We start from the raw sequence: 24,337 nt of genomic DNA, 5'->3' as shown, positions 1-24,337 counted from the left end.
ATCTCCAGACCCTGTCACATCTGTCATGTGTGCTCAGTGTGAACCTGCTTTCATCTGTGAAGAGCACAGGGCACCAGTGGTGAATTTGCCAATCTTGGTGTTCTCTGTCAAATGCCAAACGTCCTGCACGGTGTTGGGCTGTAAGCACAGCCCGCACCTGTGGACATTGGGCCATCATACCACCCTCATGGAGTCTGTTTCTGACCGTTTGAGCAGCCACATGCACATTTGTTGCCTCTGGAGGTCATTTTGCAGGGCTCTGGCAGTGCTCCTTCTGTCCCTCTTTGCACAAAGGTGGAGGTAGCAGTTCTGATGCTGGGTTGTTGCCCTCCTATGGCCTCCTCCATGTCTCCTGATGTACTGGCCTGTCTCTTGGTAGCACCTCCATGCTCTGGACACTATGCTGACAGACACAACAAACCTTGCCACAGCTTGCACTGATGTGCCATCCTGGATGAGCTGCACTACCTGAGCCACTTGTGTGGGTTGTAGACTCTGTCTCATGCTACCACTAGAGTGAAAGCACCGCCAGCATTCAAAAGTGACCAAACCATTAGCCAGAAAGCATAGGAACTGAGAAGTGGTCTGTGGTCATCACCTGCAGAACCGCTCCTTTATTGGGGATGTCTTGCTAACTGCCTATGCTTTCCACCTGTTGTCTATTCCATTTGCACAACAGTATGTGAAATTGATTGTCAGTCAATGTTGCTACCTAAGTGGACAGTTTGATTTCACAGAAGTGTGATTGACTTGGAGTTACACTATGTTGTTTAAGTGTTCCCTTTATTTTTTTGAGCAGTGTATTTGTTTATATGTAGGAAAGATGCCTTTGCTTTATTTTTTAGGAAAAGTGATATATTTGGATTAGAAAACTGAATTTTTTAATTAAAATATGTATGCTAATATTTCTAATTGCTCTTAATAGACTTTTGCTGATAAGGACTGAATGATGTTTAAACTGAAGTATTAGAGAATGTAAATTATGTATACTTGTCTATGGGTGAAGTCATCTTTTATATATCTTATAGTAACATACTTCTTCTTGTGCCATATCCATCATTGGATGTTGGTGATCCTATTTTTACCAACAGCCAGATGAAAAAGTGCTGTTGAGTTTGTCCAAACATAGAAACATACATAGAAATCAAAATAGAACCTTTTCCTTTTTCTCTCTCTCTTCACTTTTCCTTTTTTTCTTCTGTTTAGATTGCATTAGTTTTTTATATTTGTATTTGTGTTAAATAAATAATTTGATAAAATCACTGTTTAAAATAAAAGAAAAAGTGTCCAATAGAAGAAAAAATGACAATATACTATGACTGATCACACAAGCATGTGCTTAAAAAAACTTTTAAAAAAAGTTACTGATAGTTCTGGTGAAGTAACCTTCATAAGGTAATGAAAATGAAAAGTTGGAAACAGCTAACAACAATATTGGTTGGCTGGATTTGATTCATAGTCTTTACTATCTATTGTTAAGTCTTGGAATGAGGTCAAGATTATTACATAGCCCACTTCAAAATACTTAGGAGGTTTTTGAGGATTGAAAACAATGGTGTAGTACCCATAGACATATATTCTATAAATATATACAGGTAGTCCTCGAATTACCACCATTCATTTAGTGACTGTTCTAATCCTAATCACACTACTAGACAAGTTTCATTTAATTTAGTAAGGTTTACTGTCGATTAATCATGTTGAATTGCACTATTTAAACTCCCATCTGATAACAGAAACAAATTCTATCTATCATTATTTATTTATTTGATTTATTTAGCTGGCAAGTATATTTATTTGCCTCATGGTGACTCTAGGCAGCTCGCAACATTAAAAGCTGTAGAACATTAAAACATAAATATTTCTAAAAACAATAAAAAGAATTGCCATCAACAGTAAAAATTCTATAGTCTGTGCCCTACTTTCTTTAATCAAGATTAAAAGAAATATATTGCTTTGCCCTTATACTGGTACTGCTTGAAAGAAAAAAATGCTTGGTTTTCTGTTGATTTTCCTTCCTTCCTTCCTATCCTGAGCTGCATTTTAACAGTCTCACTGCTTTTTCATGTTTAAACTAGCAAGAAGCTATTTGAGTCTGAACTTGACTTTTGTTAATTAAAATCAAGAGGGTCACCACAATCCTAGAGAAAAATTCCCCAAGCTTTACTTCTATGAGGTTTACATATGGTAGCAAGATCTACTTTCTAATGTGTTTTGTTTTGGATATGGGTAGGATCAAATTCTGCTTCTAAGCAAGTTGTTGAAATATATAACTAGGAAATGTATCCATCACTGTAACAATTTATTACACTTAATACTGCCTGACTCCCAGTGCCTCTCTGTCACTTTCTATAAGCATGCAGTATGTTGGATTTTGCATTGGCTTTGATCTGTGCTGAACTAAGGATGTTCTTCATTCAGCATTCCAAGTAAGCTTCAGAATATTTTGTTCCACTAATATGTATGATTCAGTGAACTTGAAAGATTCTGTGGAAATACTGTCCTTATAAATATTAAATAATATTAATCTTAAGCACTGTACTTCAGAGGGAAAAAGAAATAAACCCACTACAGCATCTTAATTAGCTCTAATATTCTATTGTCATCCCTCCTTCCACAAATCTGCAGCTGTTCCATTGGCTAAGGGTGGTATATCAGGGGTGTCAAACTGGCGGCCCATGGGCCGGATGTGACATGCGCAAGCCACGCCCACCCCAGCTCCGCAAATGGAAAAACATTGTAAAACATCACGTGATGGCAACGTGACACTGCAAGTTTGACACCCGTGTGCTATACAATAAAGTGGAAGGGGTTTTCTATTTTTTTGACAGCTCATAACCCACCCAACAGATCAGATAGTGAACAGGCAAAGAGAAGCAAGTTCAGATGACTCAACTTTTGTTGCTCTGTGCAAATAAAGGGAAGAGAAGATATGACAAAGGTATCCGCTCCAAGGATAAAGCGTCCAGGCACAAACTGAGCAATGGGGTATATGCAGGACCAAGCAGTGACCCACATGCAGATCTGTACATTGGAGAAACAAAACAACTACTTAATAAATACACAGCACAACACAGGAGAACAAATCCATCAAGACTAGATTCAGCAGCCCATCTGCATTTAAAAGACAAAGGCCACTCTTTTGAAGATAGCAAAGTCCATGTTTTGGACAGAGAGAACCACTGGTTTGAAAGAGGTCAAAGAGGCCATCTATGTCAAAATTGATCAGCCCTCTCAAAAGAGGGGGAGGGATACAACATCATCTATTTCCAATCTACAAATAGGCCTTTCAACAACTTCAAGAAGGCTCCACATCCATTTGCACTACTCGGGTGACACGGGAAAAAGTCCAAGTGGCCTTAATGCTAAAAGAATGCAAATGACCAGCTGTCTGTAAGGAGTATATAAATCCTTCCATTCCCCACCATCCAGTCAGAGCTAAAGAAGCTTCTTGGATAAGAAGCCAAAAGTCTTCAAACAAAAACCAGAAAGTCCAGTTGCATCCCTGAAAAAGCACCTTTGGGACAACCATGACCTGACTGAGAATCTCCATTGAAACTCTTTCATCTGGTGGCAAGCCAGAACAGAGGCTATAGAGGCAGGATAAAAATTGTCAGTGGGAATCCAAAACGTTATGCCAATATAGTTTTCTGCTGGCTTAAGAATGAATGGATAGTACTTTAACTGAGACATAGGAAAGAGTCTCAAATAAAGTGGTCATACCATAATTGTTCCTCATTTGTCTAGATTCTTATTAAATTCCTTTTTATTATTTCCATCTCTTTCTCCTGCTAAAAATCCATTGGATTCATTATATGCTCTCTCTCTATTTTTTAGAAAAACTAATCCAGTTAGAATACCTCATTAAATCAGTCTTATGCATGTTTGAATTCTCAGCTAGCTGATTTTTAAATTGGAATTTAAGGCAAGATGGATAAGATCAGAAGCATGTTTCTTTTAATCAGACCAGTGTCATTTGTCACAATGCTACAAAAATGTTTTAGCGGATTTGATACTTCAGTGCCATTTAGAGAATCAACCAAATTATACTATATTTACCATATATTTATACTGTTCATGCTGTTTCTGGAAAAGCAGGCCTAACATATAACCGCACCTTCCATTTATGTGTTCTGAAGTCATTGGGAACTGTAGTCCAGTGTGTGCATCTGGAGGATAACTTATTAAGGAAGGCCATCTTAGTATATTTACCATAATATGTTCCTACATCCATTCCAAATATATGTAGCTGCCAACTTGGTAGTTTTTGTTACCAGAAATGTTGTTTGGTTGTCATTAAAGTGGAAGAGTTATTTAATATTAGGAATTTTCCTTTTCGGTCTTTGACAACTATCAATTATCACTTGGTCAGTCGATGTGAATCATTTTCATGACCTCAGGCAGTACTCCAATGGTAAGAGTAAATTACTGCTTAATCTACACAGGGAACTCATTCAACATTGGGTAGTATTATGCATTCCTATGAATCATAACTTGGATATGAAATACAGATTATGATAGAGTCTTTTTAAATATTTAAGATGAGAAGAATATTTTGGGATCACATTCTTCATTCTATCATTTTAATCCCAGGCAATACATTGATTTTATTTTATTTTTTGCTAATCTTAGAAAATGTTTTCCTTTTGATAAATGGCCATGCTAGTTGCTTACTGCTTGGCTTTATGCATACGAATTCTTATTTATTATTTATTTTATAAAGTTTCCTTTTTAAATAAGAATGATAACTAAAAGGGAGGGCTCAATATAAACAGTTTCTAGGAGCAGGAAGATCAGGCAGTTAAAATAGAGTCGCTAGTGTTCTCTGAAAAGGAGTAAGTGTTCTGAATATTTTGTGTCAAGCTCTGAACAAACAACCCAGAAACAACAGAACTGTAAAACATCTCATTGTTAGGAAAAAGGAATGTTCTTACATAGTTTGATTGTTATCAACATTTTCAAGCAGGTCTATTAGCAATTTAATGGAATATTGGTTATTCATGGACAATAATAGCTCTGGTTGAAATGTCCATTATGTTCTCTCTTTCCCATGCACTTTGGAATGAGTAGAATGTGATAGCTGAGCTTTCAGCAAGCTTCATGAATTTTAAATACCTTTCATTGCCTCCAAAAGGGGGAGGCACATGGCATGTGGTCAATGGTGCACTTGGAATTAGCAGTCATTCTAGTATTAGGTGTCTCAAAAGATAATGAATGCTTGGCTTATGCAGGTGCATTCTTGGCCTGCCGTGCATGTCCAGGCAGAATAGATTATGCCTCTTTAGTTCGACGTCTTGCAAAATAGCCAATTGTTACTTTGTGCAGAGAAAAGTATTCAAAATATTGCTTTGTCAGCATACACGACTCTGGCTTAATTTTTTTTTTTGTTATTTCCATCAACTTTATTCAATCAATTTTTATCTAATGTTTTTGCAGTATGATAATTAACTCTCATGAAGTGTTTCTATATGTCCATAATGTATCTCCATAACTTATCTTGATACTCTTTAGAGTTCTATCTTTCTTATTCTTCTCATTATTACAGTTTTGAATGGGAATTTTCTCTTATTGTGTGCACAAATACATAGCTGCAGACTGAGGCACATCACACAAAAGAGGAAGAAAATATGCATAAAATATCAAGTAAACACTATAATTTAAATAAAAATGGGGTATAATTTACCATAAGAGAGCCAGTATGGTGTGTGGTTAATATGCTAACCTACAAACCAGGAAACTATGAGTTCCAGGTCTTCCTTAGGCATGAGAGCCAGCTGAGTGACTGTGAGGCCAGTTACTCTCTCTGAATGTAACCCACCTCACAGGATTGTTGTTTGAACAGATCAATCCTTCAGACAGAGAACCTCTTTAGACAGAGCAATGCCTTCTGACCATCATTAAAATACAGGCCAAGGCTTGCACATGCTTTACCTCTGGAGTCCATCACTGCAATACAGATTCAACAGCACTAGGTGCTGTTTTTTATTTTTTTAAAAAAGATCAGATCACTGTTTATGGCTCTTGTAACAATCATTGGTTGTTTGAAAGATATTTAAAAATGACTAAAGAAGAAGAAAATAAAACTGACATTACTGGTTTGGCTATGATCTGTGGAGACTGTGACTTCATTCTTGGATGACATCTTTTTTATGTATGCTAAGGCTACAGTAGTATTTGTTCCAATTTAATTGCTGCTTATGGACATATGACAAGAAAAACAATGCAATATCACACATTAGTGTGTTATGTGTGTGTTAGAACTGCATTCATAGCATTGTAGGTCACTATTGCTACTATTTTCTATGGGTAAAAAAGAAACATTTGTTAATTATACCTGTATCTCCCTCTCTCTGTAGTCCATAATGTTGACAAGCATGCTTTTTTTTTTCTTAGAAAAAGATACTAATTTATTGTATCCTGGATTCTTTATAAAAGTCTTTTGGCAATATTTATGTTAGATACGAACTTGTTATTAGTACCATTGCTGAATGAAAAAGAATCCTATTTCCTTTATTGTTAATTTCCCTCCTCTTAATAATTATGCTTTCCTGTGTGATGCTGCTTTATCCCTTCAAACAGAGAGGCAGACTTTCCTTTTTCATTTTTTTCTATTGCTAGACCTTGAAACGATTCCCATCAATAAGAATGATAATTTAAATAGTCCTTGCACAACGACCATTCTTTTAATGACTGTTCCAAGTTGCAATGGTGCTGAAAAAAGTGACTTATGATTAGTTCTTGCATTTACAACAGTCATTTACTTCCCTGTGGTCATGTGATCATGGTTTGATCTATTGGCAACTGTCATACAGTTATGACAGTCACAATATCTTGCAGTCATGTGATTTTGCCACTTGTGACCTTCCCAGCTGGTTTATGACTATGAAAGATTCACTTAATGACTGCAACCAGGACTGCTGGAATAACATTAAGCAGGATGGTCATGTGTTGTTTTGCTTAACAGCCATTTCACTTAATGATGGAGTTTCTTGTCCCAATTAGGGTACTTAAGCAAGGATTAATTGTTCTACAAGGCTGAAGCCTACTGTACTAGGATATGCCTAAAAGCAGTATGTGAAAAAAATGTATCAGTATGCAGAAATGTAGCTCCAGGAGATTGATTGGGCATGTATGATATGCCTTCTGAATGAGCCAGGTGGCACCATTCCATTTGTACATTTTAGCTTCTTGGAAAATGCAGTAGGCTCATGCAGCACTTTAGATTTGATTCCACAAAGGGCACAATCTGAAACAATTTTTTGTAACTGAGTCCAAAGTGCTGCATGGTGTGCTGGGTGATAGACAATATATCTAGGCAATATTCTGATCAATGTTTGTGCATTAATACATGTGCATATAATTTTTAATTATAAATTAGAAGATTCAAAGCACCAAAAAAAATTAAATGCGTAACATGTAGATCTGTTGTGATATCTGTTTGAATTAGAGGAAGGAGCATAGTGATAAAATTTTGAATTAGAGGAAGGGGTAGTGATAAAATTTTAGAATATAATGATGAAAAATATAAAAAGAATGTCTTTTAAAGCTTGCATGTCTGTTTGCTTTACCAGTTTTCTATTATTGTTATTGTTAGTAGTATATTCAGGCAGATGTTCAGACTGGATTTGGCATTTTTGGTCTACCTATCGAGTCCTTTCTAAGCACCTGGAATAGGCAGATATATTGTCTCACGATATAAGCTGTTCCAAGTAAAGTTGCATTTTATTCCAAGTAAAGCTGACTTTTATTGTTGTTGTTGTTTGTTGCTAATAGGCTAGCTTGCATTTTCACTTCTTTGAAAATAGTTTAGAGGTTGAGAATGATATTCACATACTTTCCCCAATTCTGCAGTGCATCAGTAAGTACCAGACAAAGCAATTATTTGCTGGAAAATTTATTCCGCATTAAATGGCATTCCAGATTTCTTTTAGGAGTTGAGGTTACAAAAGAGTTATTCCGCTAACCATTTCAAAGAATACATGCAAAGGAAAGTAGAGCATCTTGATTGTGGATCCATATTTTCATAAACATATTTATAATCATTACAATTACAAACCTGTTTTGTAAATTGTTCTATGCTATTTGCAGTGAAGTATTAATTTTCCTCTCCTTCTTCTGCTTATCAACCTGTCATATTTCCTTTCAATTGAAAAACATCTGTTTAGTTGCCAGAGCTGTGATAACTGAGCACTGGGAAATAATTTCTAAAAAATGTCTTGCATTTAAAGTATGTTGGCACAAATATAGAGGACACAGGTATTTTACATGCAGCAATTGAAAAATAAAAAAGATGAACTGCATCTGTGCAATGACCAATGAGCTCCATTTTTAAGGTCCAGGGGTTGAGGAAACCAGATTCTTACAAATACCATCAAATACATTGAGTATTCTTTCCCTTCAAACAAAGTTCAGCTGGCTTAGACCCAGAGTCTCTCAACCAGATTTATTATGGATTAGATACATTCCATCTCACAACAGGAATGTGCTTATTAGGAAGGAGGGAAAATGGGGAACAAAGCAATAAAGGCTTAACCATTCAAGTGCTTGATATATCAGTGGGAAATTCTTATTAGAAAATATTTGTATTTTATCTCAAACTGAGACTATATTCAGCTTTCATGTGAAAGGATATGAACAGATGCACCATTTAGAGGATGGTAGACACCGTTTCCATGCTGTTATAAACGTGCATTTCCGCTTCCAAGGGAAGACTTTAAAAAGATGTAGACATGATATTTCAGTGGAAAAAGTCCACTAAGTAAAAAATCATCTGTTTTTTAAAAGCTGCAATGTTATAGATCCATCCATATTTAATGAAACATAGAGTCAAGCTATTGGTTTAAATGGAACAAGCTATTCACAACTAAAGTTTCACTGATTTAATTGAATCGGTGACAGAGTTTGCATTCAAACTGTAGTTTACCTTCAGTCAAATATAGACATGGGCTTCTTATATTTTGCAATTGAAAAGCCAAGTTGTATTCTACCAAAGGATAGTTTTTAAACACAAGAAATTGAGAAACAGTAAAGAATGTACTTCATCTAAGATACCTACACTGTATAAAGAGATTATCCTATGAAAGTAGCTATTAATTCCATTGATACCAGATCAAACAGAACTACTTTCTGTTTGGTTTGGCTATTGAAGCATCATTCCATTGTCTTTCATATGTAAAGCTTTAATTGTCAAAATCAAAAAAGGAATTTGTTTACATTGTTCAGCATTTCCTGACATGTAAAACAGTATGGATAAAAATTAATCAAAAATGTCAACTACATTTCTCATAATATTGTTTAGAAGCCTAAACAATAAATACCAATTCACTTTTGTGCAAGGACAACTAAGAAGGAATAGTTTCAAAATTAGATTTAGAGATAAATAATCAGATTTCCTTAAAAATACCAGAACTTGAAGCAGAACTGAATTGAGGATGTGATGAGCCAACCTATCCTACCATTGCTTTTTCTACATGGTTCTGCAAAGTATACTTGTGTCAGTAGATGACAGCATCACAAGATAGAGAGGAGGTAATTCAATCACTTGTTGAAATTCCAAAAAATAAAGACATGTCCCAACTACGGCATACTTAAACTTCTCCAACTTCCACAGAGTATTTATTATTTATTAATTACATTATTTTATTTAATTTATATTTTCTGGGCCTGATTTCAGGCTCTACTGCAGTAAAAGGTAGTCCTATGTTTTAAAACCTGGCATATCATCACTGCTTGTGATTTCTTAATGGATACAGTAGATTGATTGTGTTGGTGGTGGATGGGCACCCTTAGGCTTCAGAATTTCAATCTTGAAGGAGCTGGGCTTAGACATATCATGGATTTGGGTTCAGTATTGGGATGTCGGCTCGGTGCTCAGTGTAAGTCTTCCTCACTTATTCCATATATTCTTATTGTCCTGGATGGAACAATATGTGTTTATGTGGTCTAGATTTAATGAAAAAAAGAAGGATTGAATTAATTCCCAGGTTGGACGGCTCTTCATACAAACCTCATACCTTAGTCACTGATGACTCAATTATTGCAAAGCACTTTATGTTGGATTGCCCATAAAAACCACTTACAAGTTTCAACTGGCCCAGAATGCATTGGTGCAGGCAGTGATGGGCATGACTCAGTATGTCCATGTGACACTACTGTTTTACAAGCTACACCAGCTACCTGTATTTTTCTGGAGAAATTCAAGGCAATGGTCATCACCTATAAAGCCCTACATGACACCGGGACAGGTTATTTGAGAAACCACCTATCTCCCATGTTTTCTACCCATCTACTAGGAGCTGACATATTTGGCATGCTCCAGAGCAGTGGTGGGCTTCAAATAATTTAACAACTGGTTCTCTGCCTGGTTGCTGGGTGGGTGTGGCTATGATGGCCACGGTCTAATCAGCCTTCTGCATCATCACTGAGAGTGAAAATGGGCTGTGGAGGGCCCGTTTTCCACCTCCCCGGGCTCTGGAGGCTCTCTGGAGGCTGGAAATAGGCCCATGTTTGCCCTCCATGAACCTCTGGGAGGCCCGTTTTCCACCTCCCCAGGCTCCACGCGCCCCCTGCACTTACCTGGGATCCAAAACAGTCTGCATGGGGACTCCTGGGAAGGGTGGGATGGAGCGGGGCCAGACGGTCATCGGAACTACCAGTTTGCCGAACCGGACGTAAAATTAACATCCGGTTTGCCCAAACCAGCATGAACTAGCTGAAGCCCACCCCTGCTCCAGAGCCTCTTAATTAAACAATGCCACCGGGAAGTGTGCTTCGCTTGTTGCAGTGGTGGGATTCAAACGTTTTTACTACTGGTTCTGTGGGTGTGGCTTGGTGGGCCTGGCAGGGGAAGGATACTGTAAAATCTCCAGTCAGAGGTGATATTTTCTGGTTCTCCAAACAACTCAAAATGTCGCTACCAGTTCTCTAGAACTGGTCAGAACCTGCTAAATACCACCTCTGGTTTGTTGCAGTATCTGTCTTCTGGAATGAGATCCCATCTGAATTCTGTGTGATTGTCACCCTACTGGCGTTATGTAAGTCCTCAAACACCTGATTGTGTCCCAGGTCTTAATTGCTCCTTGTTAGAAATCTTTGGTCTGTGTTTTTGTACAGAGCAACCAAATCCCATCTTGTTTTGTTTTGTATTGTGGTTTTATGGTTTATTATATTGCAAACTTCCCAGAGTTATTTTGAAATTAAGCAAACACCTACATTGAAACAAACAAACAAACATTACTAGAACTGATTATTTTGATCAGTAAACAGTGTTGGTGGGGAAAAGTTTGATCTTTTTTTTAACCAATGTTGCATTCATGGCCTCCTGCTATTGCCTAGTTTTAGGAAAGAGGTTATGAGATCTGATTATGTCAAATCAAACCAAAGCCTTTATTAAGGCCTTTACATCAAAGAAAAATACATACATGTATAATTAATAAAACTAAAGGGTAGACAAAAATTACATAAAATAAATTTTCATAAAGTAAAATATCTGTTTCTTAATACATTTAGTTTAGCCCAATTAAAAAAATTAAGGTATATGCTTGAAATGTGTATTGTACATTTAAGATATTGTTGATAGACTTCAAACTGATAATTTGATCATTGTTTTTAATATAAATTGAACAGTTGAAAACCATTTATTCTTTGTCATATAGCAAATATTGTTTTACTGTCCTAACAGTCACACGAAAGCATCTAAGATTGACTATATTAAATATATAATTGTAGTTCAAGAAATAATTTGTTAGACTTGATATAAAAATTATAGCACAGCAGTTCCATATTTATTGATGAGTTGGCAGCTTTGGACTATTTAGTTACTTATTACATGTACTGCTCTTTTTATAACTCCATATATTAACATAGTTGACATTTTTTAACAACAAGTTCAAAGATGGCTTGTCGTAGAAATATTCTAGTTCAAAATGGGGTAAATGTATAACTGAGTCAGAATACCTGCAGTACTTTAATGTGGATATCAAAGAAATTGTACAGGATATGTTTTACATTTTCTCTAGAGATTTAAATTGTTGTCAAGCTGTATATAACAGAAACACAGGGAAATTATTGTCATCATAATATGATAAAAATAGGCTATGATCATTATTCTTCAAGATAGCATTCTACTTCAGACAAAGTCACCGTAACTTTTACAGTGAATCGTGATTTTTTTAAAAATGATTTAGTTTATTGAATTTGTCTTTTTCTTGAATCTATCGTAACCAGAGTGCATGAAGTAGAATTTTAGATCAGTAACAGTGACAATGCTATCATTTTAAGGTTTAATAAAGCTGACTTGTTAAAAGAAGTGTGATTTCAGTTAGAGTAGATCTGAAGTTCAGAAGTGTGCAGATATTTTAAGTTGGCATCACTAAACCAAAATTTTATTTCATTTTTTCAAACAGGTTGAAGCAATGAAAACAGCACTTAACAGTCTTAGCCTGAATATTGTAGAGATGACAGATGACCAAGCAACCTTAGATGGAGGAGATGTTTTATTTACAGGTATAGTAAGGTTAAAAATCTTTTTAATATTTGAAGTCTGCAGACTGGTTTATTTATAATGTATTTATTTTCTACAATATGTGCAAATTCTCCTAACACAATATTAAATTAGTAAATTTGCTTTCCTATCATTGTTATTAGACTTTCAATATAGTAAATCTTTTTCCAAGTTAAAATTTGGTCTTGTTATAATAACAAGTGAAGGAGAACAAATGTAATAAGTATTACTGATATTATGTCATGTGTTATGTATTATGATAAATATAAAAAAAGATTTCCTCTGACATTGACCTTCTTAGTTGGTAACATACATTGTAAATTACATATAGTTTTCTTCATCCAATATTGGTAACATTTAGGTCTTAATGATCTTATATTTATTACAAGCAGGGAAAATACAAAAACAATTTAATTTTAGATAAAATGTAAAATTTTTAAAAAGTGTTAAGTTCATAACCTGAACAAGAAATTGGAAATAAAATCATACACTGATTAGGAAAGTGGTAGTGATAAAGGTTAATGAAAGAATGTTTGCAATAGCCGCATTATAATAGACTTTTGATAATTTTTGGTTCTTCTAGTTCATGCTGCTTTTAAACTAAATGTATCTTTTCTGCTTTTAAGGTCGGGAATTTTTCGTGGGTCTTTCAAAGCGGACCAACCATCGTGGTGCAGAAATTCTGGCAGACACCTTTAAGGTTAGCAGATTTACAAGTGTTCTTTCTGGGGATAGATATACAGGTATAAAGGCATGGGAATTTGTACAATTCTCCACTTGAGCCTGCCTCCTGACTTGATGGTTGCTCTCCAACACCAGACCATTGTATCATTTATTTTAACCAACTGGGATTTATTAAACATACTCACACACACATCACCATAAGCTATATACAATGGTAACAAACGTCATTGGGTTCATATTAAATTAAAGGCAAACAATAATTAGGAATTACCACGGAGCACAGTAATTAGTAATTACTGTGATGTGTGAATCAAGCCAGTATTCTATCTTATGATGTATCAGCAGGATAAAAATGACTACGAAATGAATGCACAAAACTGATGAACCAACCGACACACTGTTTGTATATAAGTATGCAAGAGAGCTGATGCTTTTATGTTTTGTTTGTTTGTTTGTTTGTTAAAAAACCAATAAAATTGTTTTCAAAAAAAAAATGAGGGGGGGGGAATGAGGAAAGCGATACACAATGCTTTAGGCTAGTTTGATTTTTGCATACATTTTCATTACAGATGAAGGTAAAAATACCCGGGAGCTTATATGCTTAGCACTTTTTTTAAAAAAATAAATGTAATAAATTAAATTACCAAAGATTTTTAAGGTATTATAATACTAAACTGATTCTAACAATATAACTCACTGAATTTAGTTTATTTTCACTGGACGTTTATAGAATAAGCAGTGTCCCAAAAGTGTTTTAACTTACAGAAAGTCAATAAGTTTGTTTTACAAATCATACTGATTTCTATTTTTTCTGGTTCCTGTTCGTAAGAATAGATGCTTTTAATGCTTTCCAACATTGTAATATATTTATTTTACATGATGTTAGTAAAATTCATATATATTGTAAATGTACATGAATTTTTTCTTGGAATAATTCATTTTTGCTTGTTTTCTAAAATAATGAAATGTGAAATGTGCTGTGTTTCTAGAACTGAGTTCATTTATCTCCAAAATATATGCAGATTATTCAGACACTGAAAAGTATAATTTACAGGTAGTCCTTATCTTACAACCATAATTGGGACCAAAATTTTAATTTCTAAGTGGTTAAGTGAGTCTTGCCTTTTTTGTCACAGTTGTTAAATGAATCACATAATTCTTAAGCGAATCCAGCTTTCCCCATTGCTTTCGCTTGTCAGAAGATAGCTGGGAAGTTCACCAATTTTGATCATGTGACCCTGGGATACTGCAATCATTGTAAATACATGCCAGTTACCAAGCACCTTCATTTTGATCACGTGATCAGGGGAATGCTATGATGTTCGTGCAAGGACTGGTCTTAAGACACTTTTTCAGTGCTGTTGCAACTTCGCATAGTCACTAAACGAATGGTTGTAAGTCAAGGACTACCTACGTAATTGGTTTAATGTATAAGACGATTAATCTAAACAATTCTTTTGCAAACACCTCATTTATATATAGGATTATGCTGTTTCTACAGTCCCTGTTGCTGACTCCTTGCATCTGAAAAGCTTTTGCAGCATGGCTGGACCAAATCTCATTGCTATTGGTTCAAGTGAAGTTGCGCAGAAAGCCCTCAAGGTAAACATAATATGTATATCGTGTGCATAGCAGTATTTTCTGTAAAAAAATATGTACAACAGTCTGGATAGACTGCAAGTATACAAAAAAGTCTGGTCTCCACAAACTTGAAATGAAGGGTCAAACTGAGCCTGATAGGGGTCAGTGCATGCTTATATCAATAAACAGGTTTCTAAAGTTATAAATAAAATCACAAAATGGGGGAGGGGAAAGAGTTATTTATTATTAGAATAGCAGCAAGCATGGAGTAAATATAATCTCCCTGATTGCAGATATGAGGGAGAAAAAAACCTGACATAACAGCCCTGTTTCGGGAGTGAAGTCAATGGACTCTTGATTTACTTAGGTAAAGGTAAAGGTTCCCCCGCACATACATGCTAGTCATCTCTGGCTCAGGGGGCGATGTTCATCTCCGTTTCTAAACCAAAGAGCCAGCGAAGATGTCTCTGTGGTCATGTGGCCGGCATGACTAAACACCGAAGGTGCATGGAGCACTGTTACCTCCCCACCAAATGGTCCCTATTTTTCTATTTTCAAAGTGCTAGGTTGGTAGAAGCTGGCACAAGTAACGGGAGCTCATTCTGTCATGTGGCACTAGGGATTCAAACTGCTGAACTGCCAACCTTCTGATCAGCAAGCTCAGTGTCTTGGCCATTGAGCTACCGCATCTTGCTGATTTACTTCTTTACTTACAAAATGTATTAGCTGCCCAACTTGAATATTGCAAATTGGATGAAGTACACTAAATAAATAAAAATGAACAAAATGTACTAGTTCAGTCAAATCCAAAGCATCAATAGATGTACCAGAAAATTTCATATCACTCTATTCATCTTTCCATTCATCCCAGGCCCGAAGTCCAAGAAAATAGTCAGATTTTTATGTGTTTCTGAAGGTACCACAATAGAAAAGTCTCATCAGAGGGCATCGTTTCAGAGGTGCACTCTAGTATGCTTGGTAATACAGCAGAAAAAGCAGAAGAAAATAAAGTGGTTGGGTTCTCATTGCAACAAAATATTGTATATCCTATATGTGGTCACACTGGAGCGGAAATTAAGTATTGGAAGCGATGACTGAAATATTACATTTTGTTCTATAGTTTTGTTTGGCCTTATACTTGTGCTGTAGAGTCTGTGCTCGTCTGCCTGTGCCCCACATTCTGATGGTGTTAGGGATTAATGGAGTTATATTCAGAACTCAGAAGAACCATAAAATATACCTATAAAAGTGCAGAGAAAAGCAACAAGATGGTAAAGGGCCTGATGACTAAATCTTATGAAGAGCAGTGAAAGGAGCTTGGTATATTTAGCTCAAAGAAAAGAAGGCCAAGAGGAGACAACATCACAGTCTTCTGACATATCAGAAGACTTATTCTTCCTAAAATTAAGGGTAAAACAAACATCAGTGAGTGGAATTTTTATAGTGAGTGATCTAAACCTGAACTAAGGAGGAATTTCCTGAATGTCAGAGCTATTAAGTGAACAAACAAAAAACAGCCTGCCACCTGAAATTGTGGATGCTCCCACCAGTGGAGATATTTGAGAAAAGACTGGATAACCATTGGTCCAGAATTGTATGAGGATTCCATACTTAACAAGGGTTGGACTGGAAGACCTCCAAGGTCCCTTGCATCCCTAGTATTCGGTAACAATGAAAGCAATGTGTATTGGTCATAACTGTTTTCAAGAAGTTAGTCTACTATTTGTTCTGAGTGGCATTGCACTCTGAAGGAAGAGCTGCACAGGTTGGGTTACTCCTCGATTCTGCATTATGACTAGAATTTCAAATGATTTCAGTGTCATTAGGTTGTCAGCCTCAGTATTTCCTGGAAAAGTATCTTAATTAGATTACCTTAATGCATTTTTTTTGAAAGACATCTTAAAAATGGCTTTAAAAGTGTATCAAATATAGGAAATTAGCTAGCCTAATCTAGTTTGCAGTCATATTTTATCAGTTCTGAAAGATTTCATTGGCTGACCGTTCAGCTTAAAGGCCATTTCAAAGTATGATGCTTATTTCTAGAGTGGCTTGGAAATGAAATATTTGAAATAATGCACCTTTTAACACCATCCTGCATTTATCTCTAGGCAAGATGAAAGCCTTCTTCATATAACAGATGGAACAGAAGTAATATTTTCATTCACAAAAATGTAGAGGACTGTTTCCTAAAACAATATCCTAACTTAAAATTCATTTCTAATGAAAGCATACTTGGCATCAGCATGTTATTGTTTGTTAAGAGTATGCAAATAAATATACAGCCCTATAGTAGTGATGATAATGATGATTTTTGGATGAATGCGCCATCCACAAAATGCAGAAACAAATTGTGTGGCAAGGAACAGTGCCTGAAAGTCTGAATAATGCCTCCTTTGACTAAAAAGAATTTAGATCCAAGAATGCAAAGATTGAGTTCAGATTTCACAAGAATAAGAAGTAATATATATGGCTCCATCTAGTGACTGAGCAGCGTAGAGTATCCCATAGCTGTTTATGAAAGGGTTTTTCAGCAAAGTTGAACAAATTCTCCTAAACAGAAAGGGCTGAATAAAAGTTCTTATGAATATTGCTTTTTTCACAGATGCACACAAGCATTTCCTTTGCTCTTTCCTTGTGCTTATAGCCAATGAAATATTCCATAAAATAAGTGTGGTACACTTGATGTGGTACACGTAGTCCTTGACTTATGACCCCAATTGAGACAAACATTTATTTATAGGTCATAAATATGTTGCCAAGTGCCTGAATTTTGGTCACGTGACCAAGGGGATGCTGCAATGGTCGTGTGAAAAACAGTGGTGGCAAACAGTGGTGAAATTCCTAATGAGGCAGAATTTTTAGCATAATTTTAAGTTGCAAATCTTAACTATAGTTAAAATGTATTGCCTCTTTGAAATATATATCTCCAGCTGGATCTGAACCATTCCTGTCATGATTTATCCTTATACAAACATAATATAAGCAAGTGACTGTTAAAAAAATGTATACAGTGCTACCATGGAGATATCCATCTCCATCTCTATCATCTATCTATCTATCTATCTATCTATCTATCTATCTATCTATCTATCTATCTATCTAATTCATAATCCTTAATAAATTATCAGATTCTTCTCAAATCTTACCAAAAGGTGCAATTTTAGTTTAAAATGCCATGGTAGTGTGTGGCATTGTTACATAGCTGCTCTATTATCAAGGTAAAAGGAACAATAAACAGGAAATAAACAGAAAGTGCAGGAAATTACTAATTTCTCCTAACATGTAATTATGAAGAATGAGGTAAAAATGTAAAAGACCTGACTAATCGCTTTTGAATAGGACTTTTCAGCTGCTGTTTCTTTCTCCCCTTCCTGAACTCTTTCTCAGAAGAAGTTTTCATTCAACATGTTAATTACTCTGCCATTGTTCTTTAACTTGACTCAGTCTTGTTTGCAAATGACTTTATATAATAAAGCTTGACAAAAGTAAACAATGCATGGGAATAAGGGTTTTGGGTCTTGATGTCTTGATGGGTTACTTCTGAGCTGAGGACAGCACACACCCAGTTGTGCAGGGACAATAGTGGGAGATGTTTAAGTCTACATTGCCTAAATGAAACCTGATCCAATAGTGCTATTCCTACTATTTTGGTGCAAGGGTGCTAAATTCTGGGAATATGTACATGGTTTATTTTTCAGAGAAATATTCGGTCACCTACATACATGAAATTGTCTCTATTGAAAATTAAACTTATATCTGATTTTATGAAAGTTGTGAAAGGGTAGACACTTCTTGCTATAATTTATAAAAGCTAAATATACTACGTGGCATAAGCAAAGTATATTTGTGGACATATTTTTATAGGTATTGAGATTGTGGTACTCCCTCTTCAGCAGCCTTCTAGAATTCTAATAAATTTTAGGTTCAAGTAATGAGTAAGATAAATAATACAATAGCTGTGTTAACATAATTCAATCATTGAGTTAAAAAGTATTTTCTTTGTCTCGTAATATATAGAATTGTAAACCAATATCCAAATGGTGATAATTAAAATACACAGCCCATTCACTGGGTGATGATTTGTGCTGGGGGGCTCAAATTTATATACTAGATTTAATGAGCACCTAGGATGCCACAGATTATTAATGTTTCATAACATGATAGTCTTCCACATTCTAACCTTTTATAATTCCCTACGCATGCATAATAATCTATTGCTTCTTTTAGATTCTCACTTTGTATACATACTTGTAGTTTTTAATTTATATGTTTTACAGTATATCTTCTAGCTTTTTATTTTTTATTTTTACTCTTGATGTATACTTTATGTTTTTAATGAATATACCCCACCTTCCCAATGCTGATCTATGACCGTTTGATATAGGCATTCCTCTGCTCCAAAGTGCAACTATTGTGGGAATGCAAAGAATTCCTGAACCCTCTTAGTGACGCATCTTTAAGCATCTAAAGCTGAGGTAGCTGTCAACTTGACTTACGTAAATAGGAACTTTGTTCCTCTTGTTCTTTTCCTTTGCTTTTCTGAGGATCAGTTTCCTATTTTTTCCCTTGTGCATGTTCCAAGAAACAGGATGTTCATTCTTAAAAAAAAATTGTCAGCACAACAACAATTTTAGCCATTTCCTTGAGCCTTTTTCTGGATAGGCTTTTTCTTTTTGCAGGACTTCTTATGAAGCAGTTAATGCTGAGCAATTACTGTGACCTTGGCTCAAGGTTATTTGAATGAGGCAAAGCAGCTCAGGGCACATTAAGAGTACTGCAGAACTTTCACCACAAAAATGCCTATTTCTGGAAATCTAAGGAGACAAAGAAGGAGTTGAGAGGTGTGTAAGTTAAAAAATATTTAGTGGACTTTTTAATATTCTGTCTGCAGAGATGATCTAGGCAAAGAGCACAAAAATGTGTTTTCTGGAGAAATCTTCATTTTGGAAATATATACTTGCAGCTTCAGATCATAAAAACAAGCAGTGATATCCGTAGTTCTTGTGGAAGTCAAAGCCAGACAGTTTGATGTCTGCTTTTGGGGTGGGGGGGGAACTTTTCCTATATTCAGGACTTAATAAAAACATTTAAATATTATTTAGAGGTGTCTAATATAAAGAAGGAAATACGAGCTAAGGGTTCACCAGCTGGCTTTGAGTGTGGGACAGGATGCCAACCATCATGTGAATCTGCATTTGCGCCTGCCCTGCCTCCTACCATTCAAGTAAATTTCAGAAAATGAAGGTGCAGATCCCAAATTTAAGGTACCCAGGACCAAGATACCTAGTAATCTCCCTACTTCACATTCTGGAGTTGGCTACTTCAGGAAAAGCAAATTAATAAGTATGGTAGTCTTGCCTACAGATTAGACAATAAAGTACAGATAGTCTTTGGCTTCCAACAGTTCATTTAGGGACTGTTCAAGTTATAATGCCACTGAAGAACAGTGACTTATGACCATTTTTTATACTTACGACCATTGCAGCATCCCCATGGTCACGTAATCAAAATTCAGACAATTGGCTACCGACTCATATTTATGACAGTTGCTGTATCCCGGGGTCATGCGGTCTCCTTTTGTGAGCCTCTGATGAGCAAAATCAACAGGGAAGCCAAATTTACTTAACAACTGTGTTACTAATTTAACAACTGCAGTGATTCACTTAACAAGTGTGGCAAGAAAAGTTGCAAAATGGGGCAAAATTCACTTAACAAATGTCCCACTTAGCAGCAGGAATTTTGGGCTCAATTGTCGTCATACATTGTATTTGGTGCTTAGTGCCTGAGACTGAATAGTAAAGAGAAGATGAAACAAATAAAGTTTTCTGAGCATGAAACCAAATGTTTTGGTTGTTCCTGATTTCATAAGATTTGCATTTTAATGCAACTGGTTTGCTTTGTCAGCTTTTCATTGTTTTGCATTTTGTGATGTGATTTGTTTTATGCTGATATCTGCCAGTTTTTAAATTCAGTCATGATTTTTTTTTTTTTTGGTGCAGGTAGGTCAGTCCAATTTGACATTTAGTTGTTGATTTAAAAGTCAATTTAACTTTTTTTATAATAGAGATATGTCCAAAGCAATACAGATTTGATTTTAATATTTCATATTAATGAAAAGATTATCTGTCCAAGCTTGGAGCATTATCAAGTTGTAAAATTTTGCTATATTTTTCACATAGCAAATTGTTCATGTGTTTCTGCTTTTGTTGGAAAAAAAATAGCTTAAATAAGATCTTTTGTGGTTGTATTTCATTTCTCAGTTAAAATATTGTTCAGTAATCTTCCTGAAATGGGTCTCAACTCACAATAAAAGCCAGGATGATGAACTGATAGAGGAATATGATGCTTATTATAGGAACTTTCCTAATCACATTTTAATGCATTTACTTGTTACTCAAGACCTTTCATGGCAAAATATACTTTACAAAACACAATAAAAAAAATTAGATTGGAGAGTTTGCAGATTAGTTTGCTAGACATCAGAAACCCATGACTCGGCTTTGGGGAATATACAACAAAATGATTCTTCATAGAGAGAGAGAATTCCCAGAAATAATCAATATGCAGGAAATGCTAGTGTAACCCGTCATTTAAAGATCTTTCTGGGCAGGAAATCAGACTCACATAAAATGAATTTGTGATTCTTACAATCTTTACAAACAAGGAAATTTTCCTCAAAGTAAGACTTACAAATAGCATGATCTGGCAAAATGAATGTTCATTGTTTTTGTTCTGTTGACATTTGCATTAAATTAATCACTGGTGATCAAACTTTTTTTATCACCAGTATATTTCTGTAACATTATTCCAATCTGTTACGACTGTTCTTTAGTTGCTGACTGATAGAAAGATTTGAGGAGAGATGGGTTACATTTCCTGTTGCGGGGGTTTGGGAACATTATAAGGAAAATTAGTTTATGCCCATCATGGTAAAAGAAGACCACAATAGCTCTAGAAAGAAGTCTTGTTTGCAGAACTACATTTTCACCAACAAAACCCATAATTACATGCATGTGTTCGTAAATGCACTTGCACTTTTGATAATATAAACTTTATATGCCAAGTCTGTACATCAGCTTTATACATTTGAGTATGGCAGGTACTCAAAACCTGCAGCATAAAAATTAAATTTATCTAGTCTTATAGATTCGTTTTGATGCCTGCCTATCTCCCTCTCTCCCTCCCTCCGCAGTCAAAATGAGCAACAGATGAAGTAAAAAACTTCTTCCTTAAATTTTGTTAAACAGATCTGCTGATATATATTACAGGTCTAGACCAATTTAAAAAAATCTGTCTTGGGCCCAAAGTAATAATTTGTGTCCCTTTTAATGTTTTTAAAAATGGAAATAATTAAAGAGGGCCTTATCCCTTGATTTGTAAAAAAACTACATGAGATAACCCGTTGGCTATTTCATTGCCCAATTTTTAATTTACTGCTGTCTTTAAGAAAGCTTATGTATAAGCTGCAGAAACTATTATCAAGAGAAGATGACTTTACTAAAGGACTGTATACTGTAAATCAAGGCAAAATGTATTTTATTTTTGTGCCTTCAGTTTAAATGACTAAACTAGCTGAATCAAACAGATTCCCGAAAGTTTTCATAAAATGTTCATTAAAAATTCAATTGTGGATTATTTATTTACTGTATTTATTTATTATTATTTTCATTTACAGTAAAGATAGCCTATTGGTTCAGACCAAATTCACTCTTATTTTTTCTGAATTGATACATCAGTATTATGCTACCGTAAATTATAAGCAGATGGATGGAGTTATGGACAGAGCTAATAGAGTCCTTTATGAATTCTTAAGCAAGCCAATTCAGATTTTGCTCCAAGAATCAAAACTTAGAATATTTGTATACATGATGTAAACATTCAGGTAGAGAGAAGTTCCTGAAGACAGCATGGAAGACTAAACCTCTGTTCCCAGTAAATGATCCAGATTGGATCCTGCATTATGTGAACAAATTATATTTCCATATATTTGCAAACTTTGCATAATTTATCCTCCTAGTTGCATGATTCTTGGATTTATCTACTTCATAGGTGAAAATGTCAGCATACATAAGAGCATGAAACTTGAAGGGAATGTATTTTCAGGACTTGCATTTTGGCCTTACATAAACATATTCCAAAGCAAACCCCAGTGAGTTCAGTTGAATTTATTCCAAAGTCATTATACATAGTATATACATTGATCATTTTTATTTAAATTATCTTTTCATTTCTAAGACAACAAAGGGCCTTTTTTTCTTCTTCAAAACTGAACATTAACTTTGCTACCAACCTCAAGACCGGGAAACTTAACAACTGCTTTTTTAATGCAGACAATTAGAGGCAATATTTGAGTGACAAATGCATGAGGTATTGTTTTGTTTTGTTTTTTGCTTGTATAACCTTCTTCCTCTGTTGCTCATCTGAAAGATCAAATATGTGTATAGCTTTAGCTGAAGAATAGAATTGCAAGAAGAAAAATTGAAAAAAGGTGGTGCTGGTTTGTTTTATCTGAATTTGAAACTGAAAGTCTGCTCTGTTTTAATGATAGCATTGTACCAGCAATTACTTACCTTCAGAATTGATACATCATAAAGAAATGTGTGCATATTATACTGGAAAAATTATCTTATAAGATTTTTCTACCTGGGAATAAAATATCTTTATATGTTTAATTTTAACACATACAGACAATCCTAGGTTTCCAGGATATGAGATTTTGTAAAAGAGAGGATTATAATTTTTATGTTTACATTATATAAGATATTGTCAAAATTCAATGGTAGGAAAACCACACAAACATTTTAGTTAGTAAAGAAACATGAAATTTTATTACAATGATGACATTTCCTCAGGAATGTAAGACGTTGCTTAAGATTCATCACAGGATATTTATGATTCAATCTCCAACATGGCTAATGAGACTCTGGGGTTTAGAAATTCCAGGGGTTTGTTAAAAGATTACATGCCATTTTTTACTTAAGTATGGATATTTCCAAAGGCCTATTGTTCAATATATACACATATATACCCATAGGACATGTACACACAAATATACACCCAGTATACAAAAGGCATAGAAGTTAAACATTGTCACCCAGTGAATTAAGCTGCTCATCATTGTATTTGTTAATAAATTTGTATATTATCTTTATGCAAGTAATTCAAGCAGAATTAGCCCTACCATTTGGCAGAGTGAAGCACCTACCTCAAACAGCAAATGTTGTTATTAAAGACAGAAATGTATTTGTTGAGATAATCATCTTGGAAAATATCTCCTGAACTTACCCTTCTCTATAAATGGAATATGAAACAGGAGGGGTTTTTTGGCATTATAATATTTGCACCAAATCTCTTGCACCTAAGGATCTGTCCATGGTACTGCAAGTCTTCTTTCTGGTATCCCCCCCCCCTTTTGCCTGAATTCTTGACATGCATTGTTTGTCTTCCCCTTTAAATAGTGCACTGGAAGTTTAGACGTTTGCTTTTCTTTTATGTATGGTTAAAACTAAAGTATAAACAAAAAACAAACAAGCATACACGTATCCAAAACATTGTACACTAAGACAATAC

General features: G+C 35.1%; 1 protein-coding gene across 1 annotated transcript in view; it reads left to right on the top strand.

Annotated features, from left to right (window-relative positions):
- Positions 1-24,337, top strand: part of DDAH1 (dimethylarginine dimethylaminohydrolase 1) — a 62,689-nt gene that overhangs the window by 26,634 nt on the left and 11,718 nt on the right. Inside the window, exons 2-4 of the mRNA XM_026700261.2 lie at positions 12,405-12,504; positions 13,129-13,202; positions 14,669-14,788. Of these exons, the coding sequence (XP_026556046.1) occupies positions 12,405-12,504; positions 13,129-13,202; positions 14,669-14,788 (294 nt within the window). The remainder of the gene's footprint in view (positions 1-12,404; positions 12,505-13,128; positions 13,203-14,668; positions 14,789-24,337) is intronic.

Source organism: Pseudonaja textilis, chromosome 3, assembly GCF_049901715.1.
Source record: "Pseudonaja textilis isolate UNSWEBS1 chromosome 3, rPseTex1.2, whole genome shotgun sequence".
In the NCBI taxonomy this organism is placed as follows: domain Eukaryota; kingdom Metazoa; phylum Chordata; class Lepidosauria; order Squamata; family Elapidae; genus Pseudonaja; species Pseudonaja textilis.
Note: the sequence above shows the minus strand (reverse complement) of the source record. Positions and strands in the feature narration are given on the sequence as shown.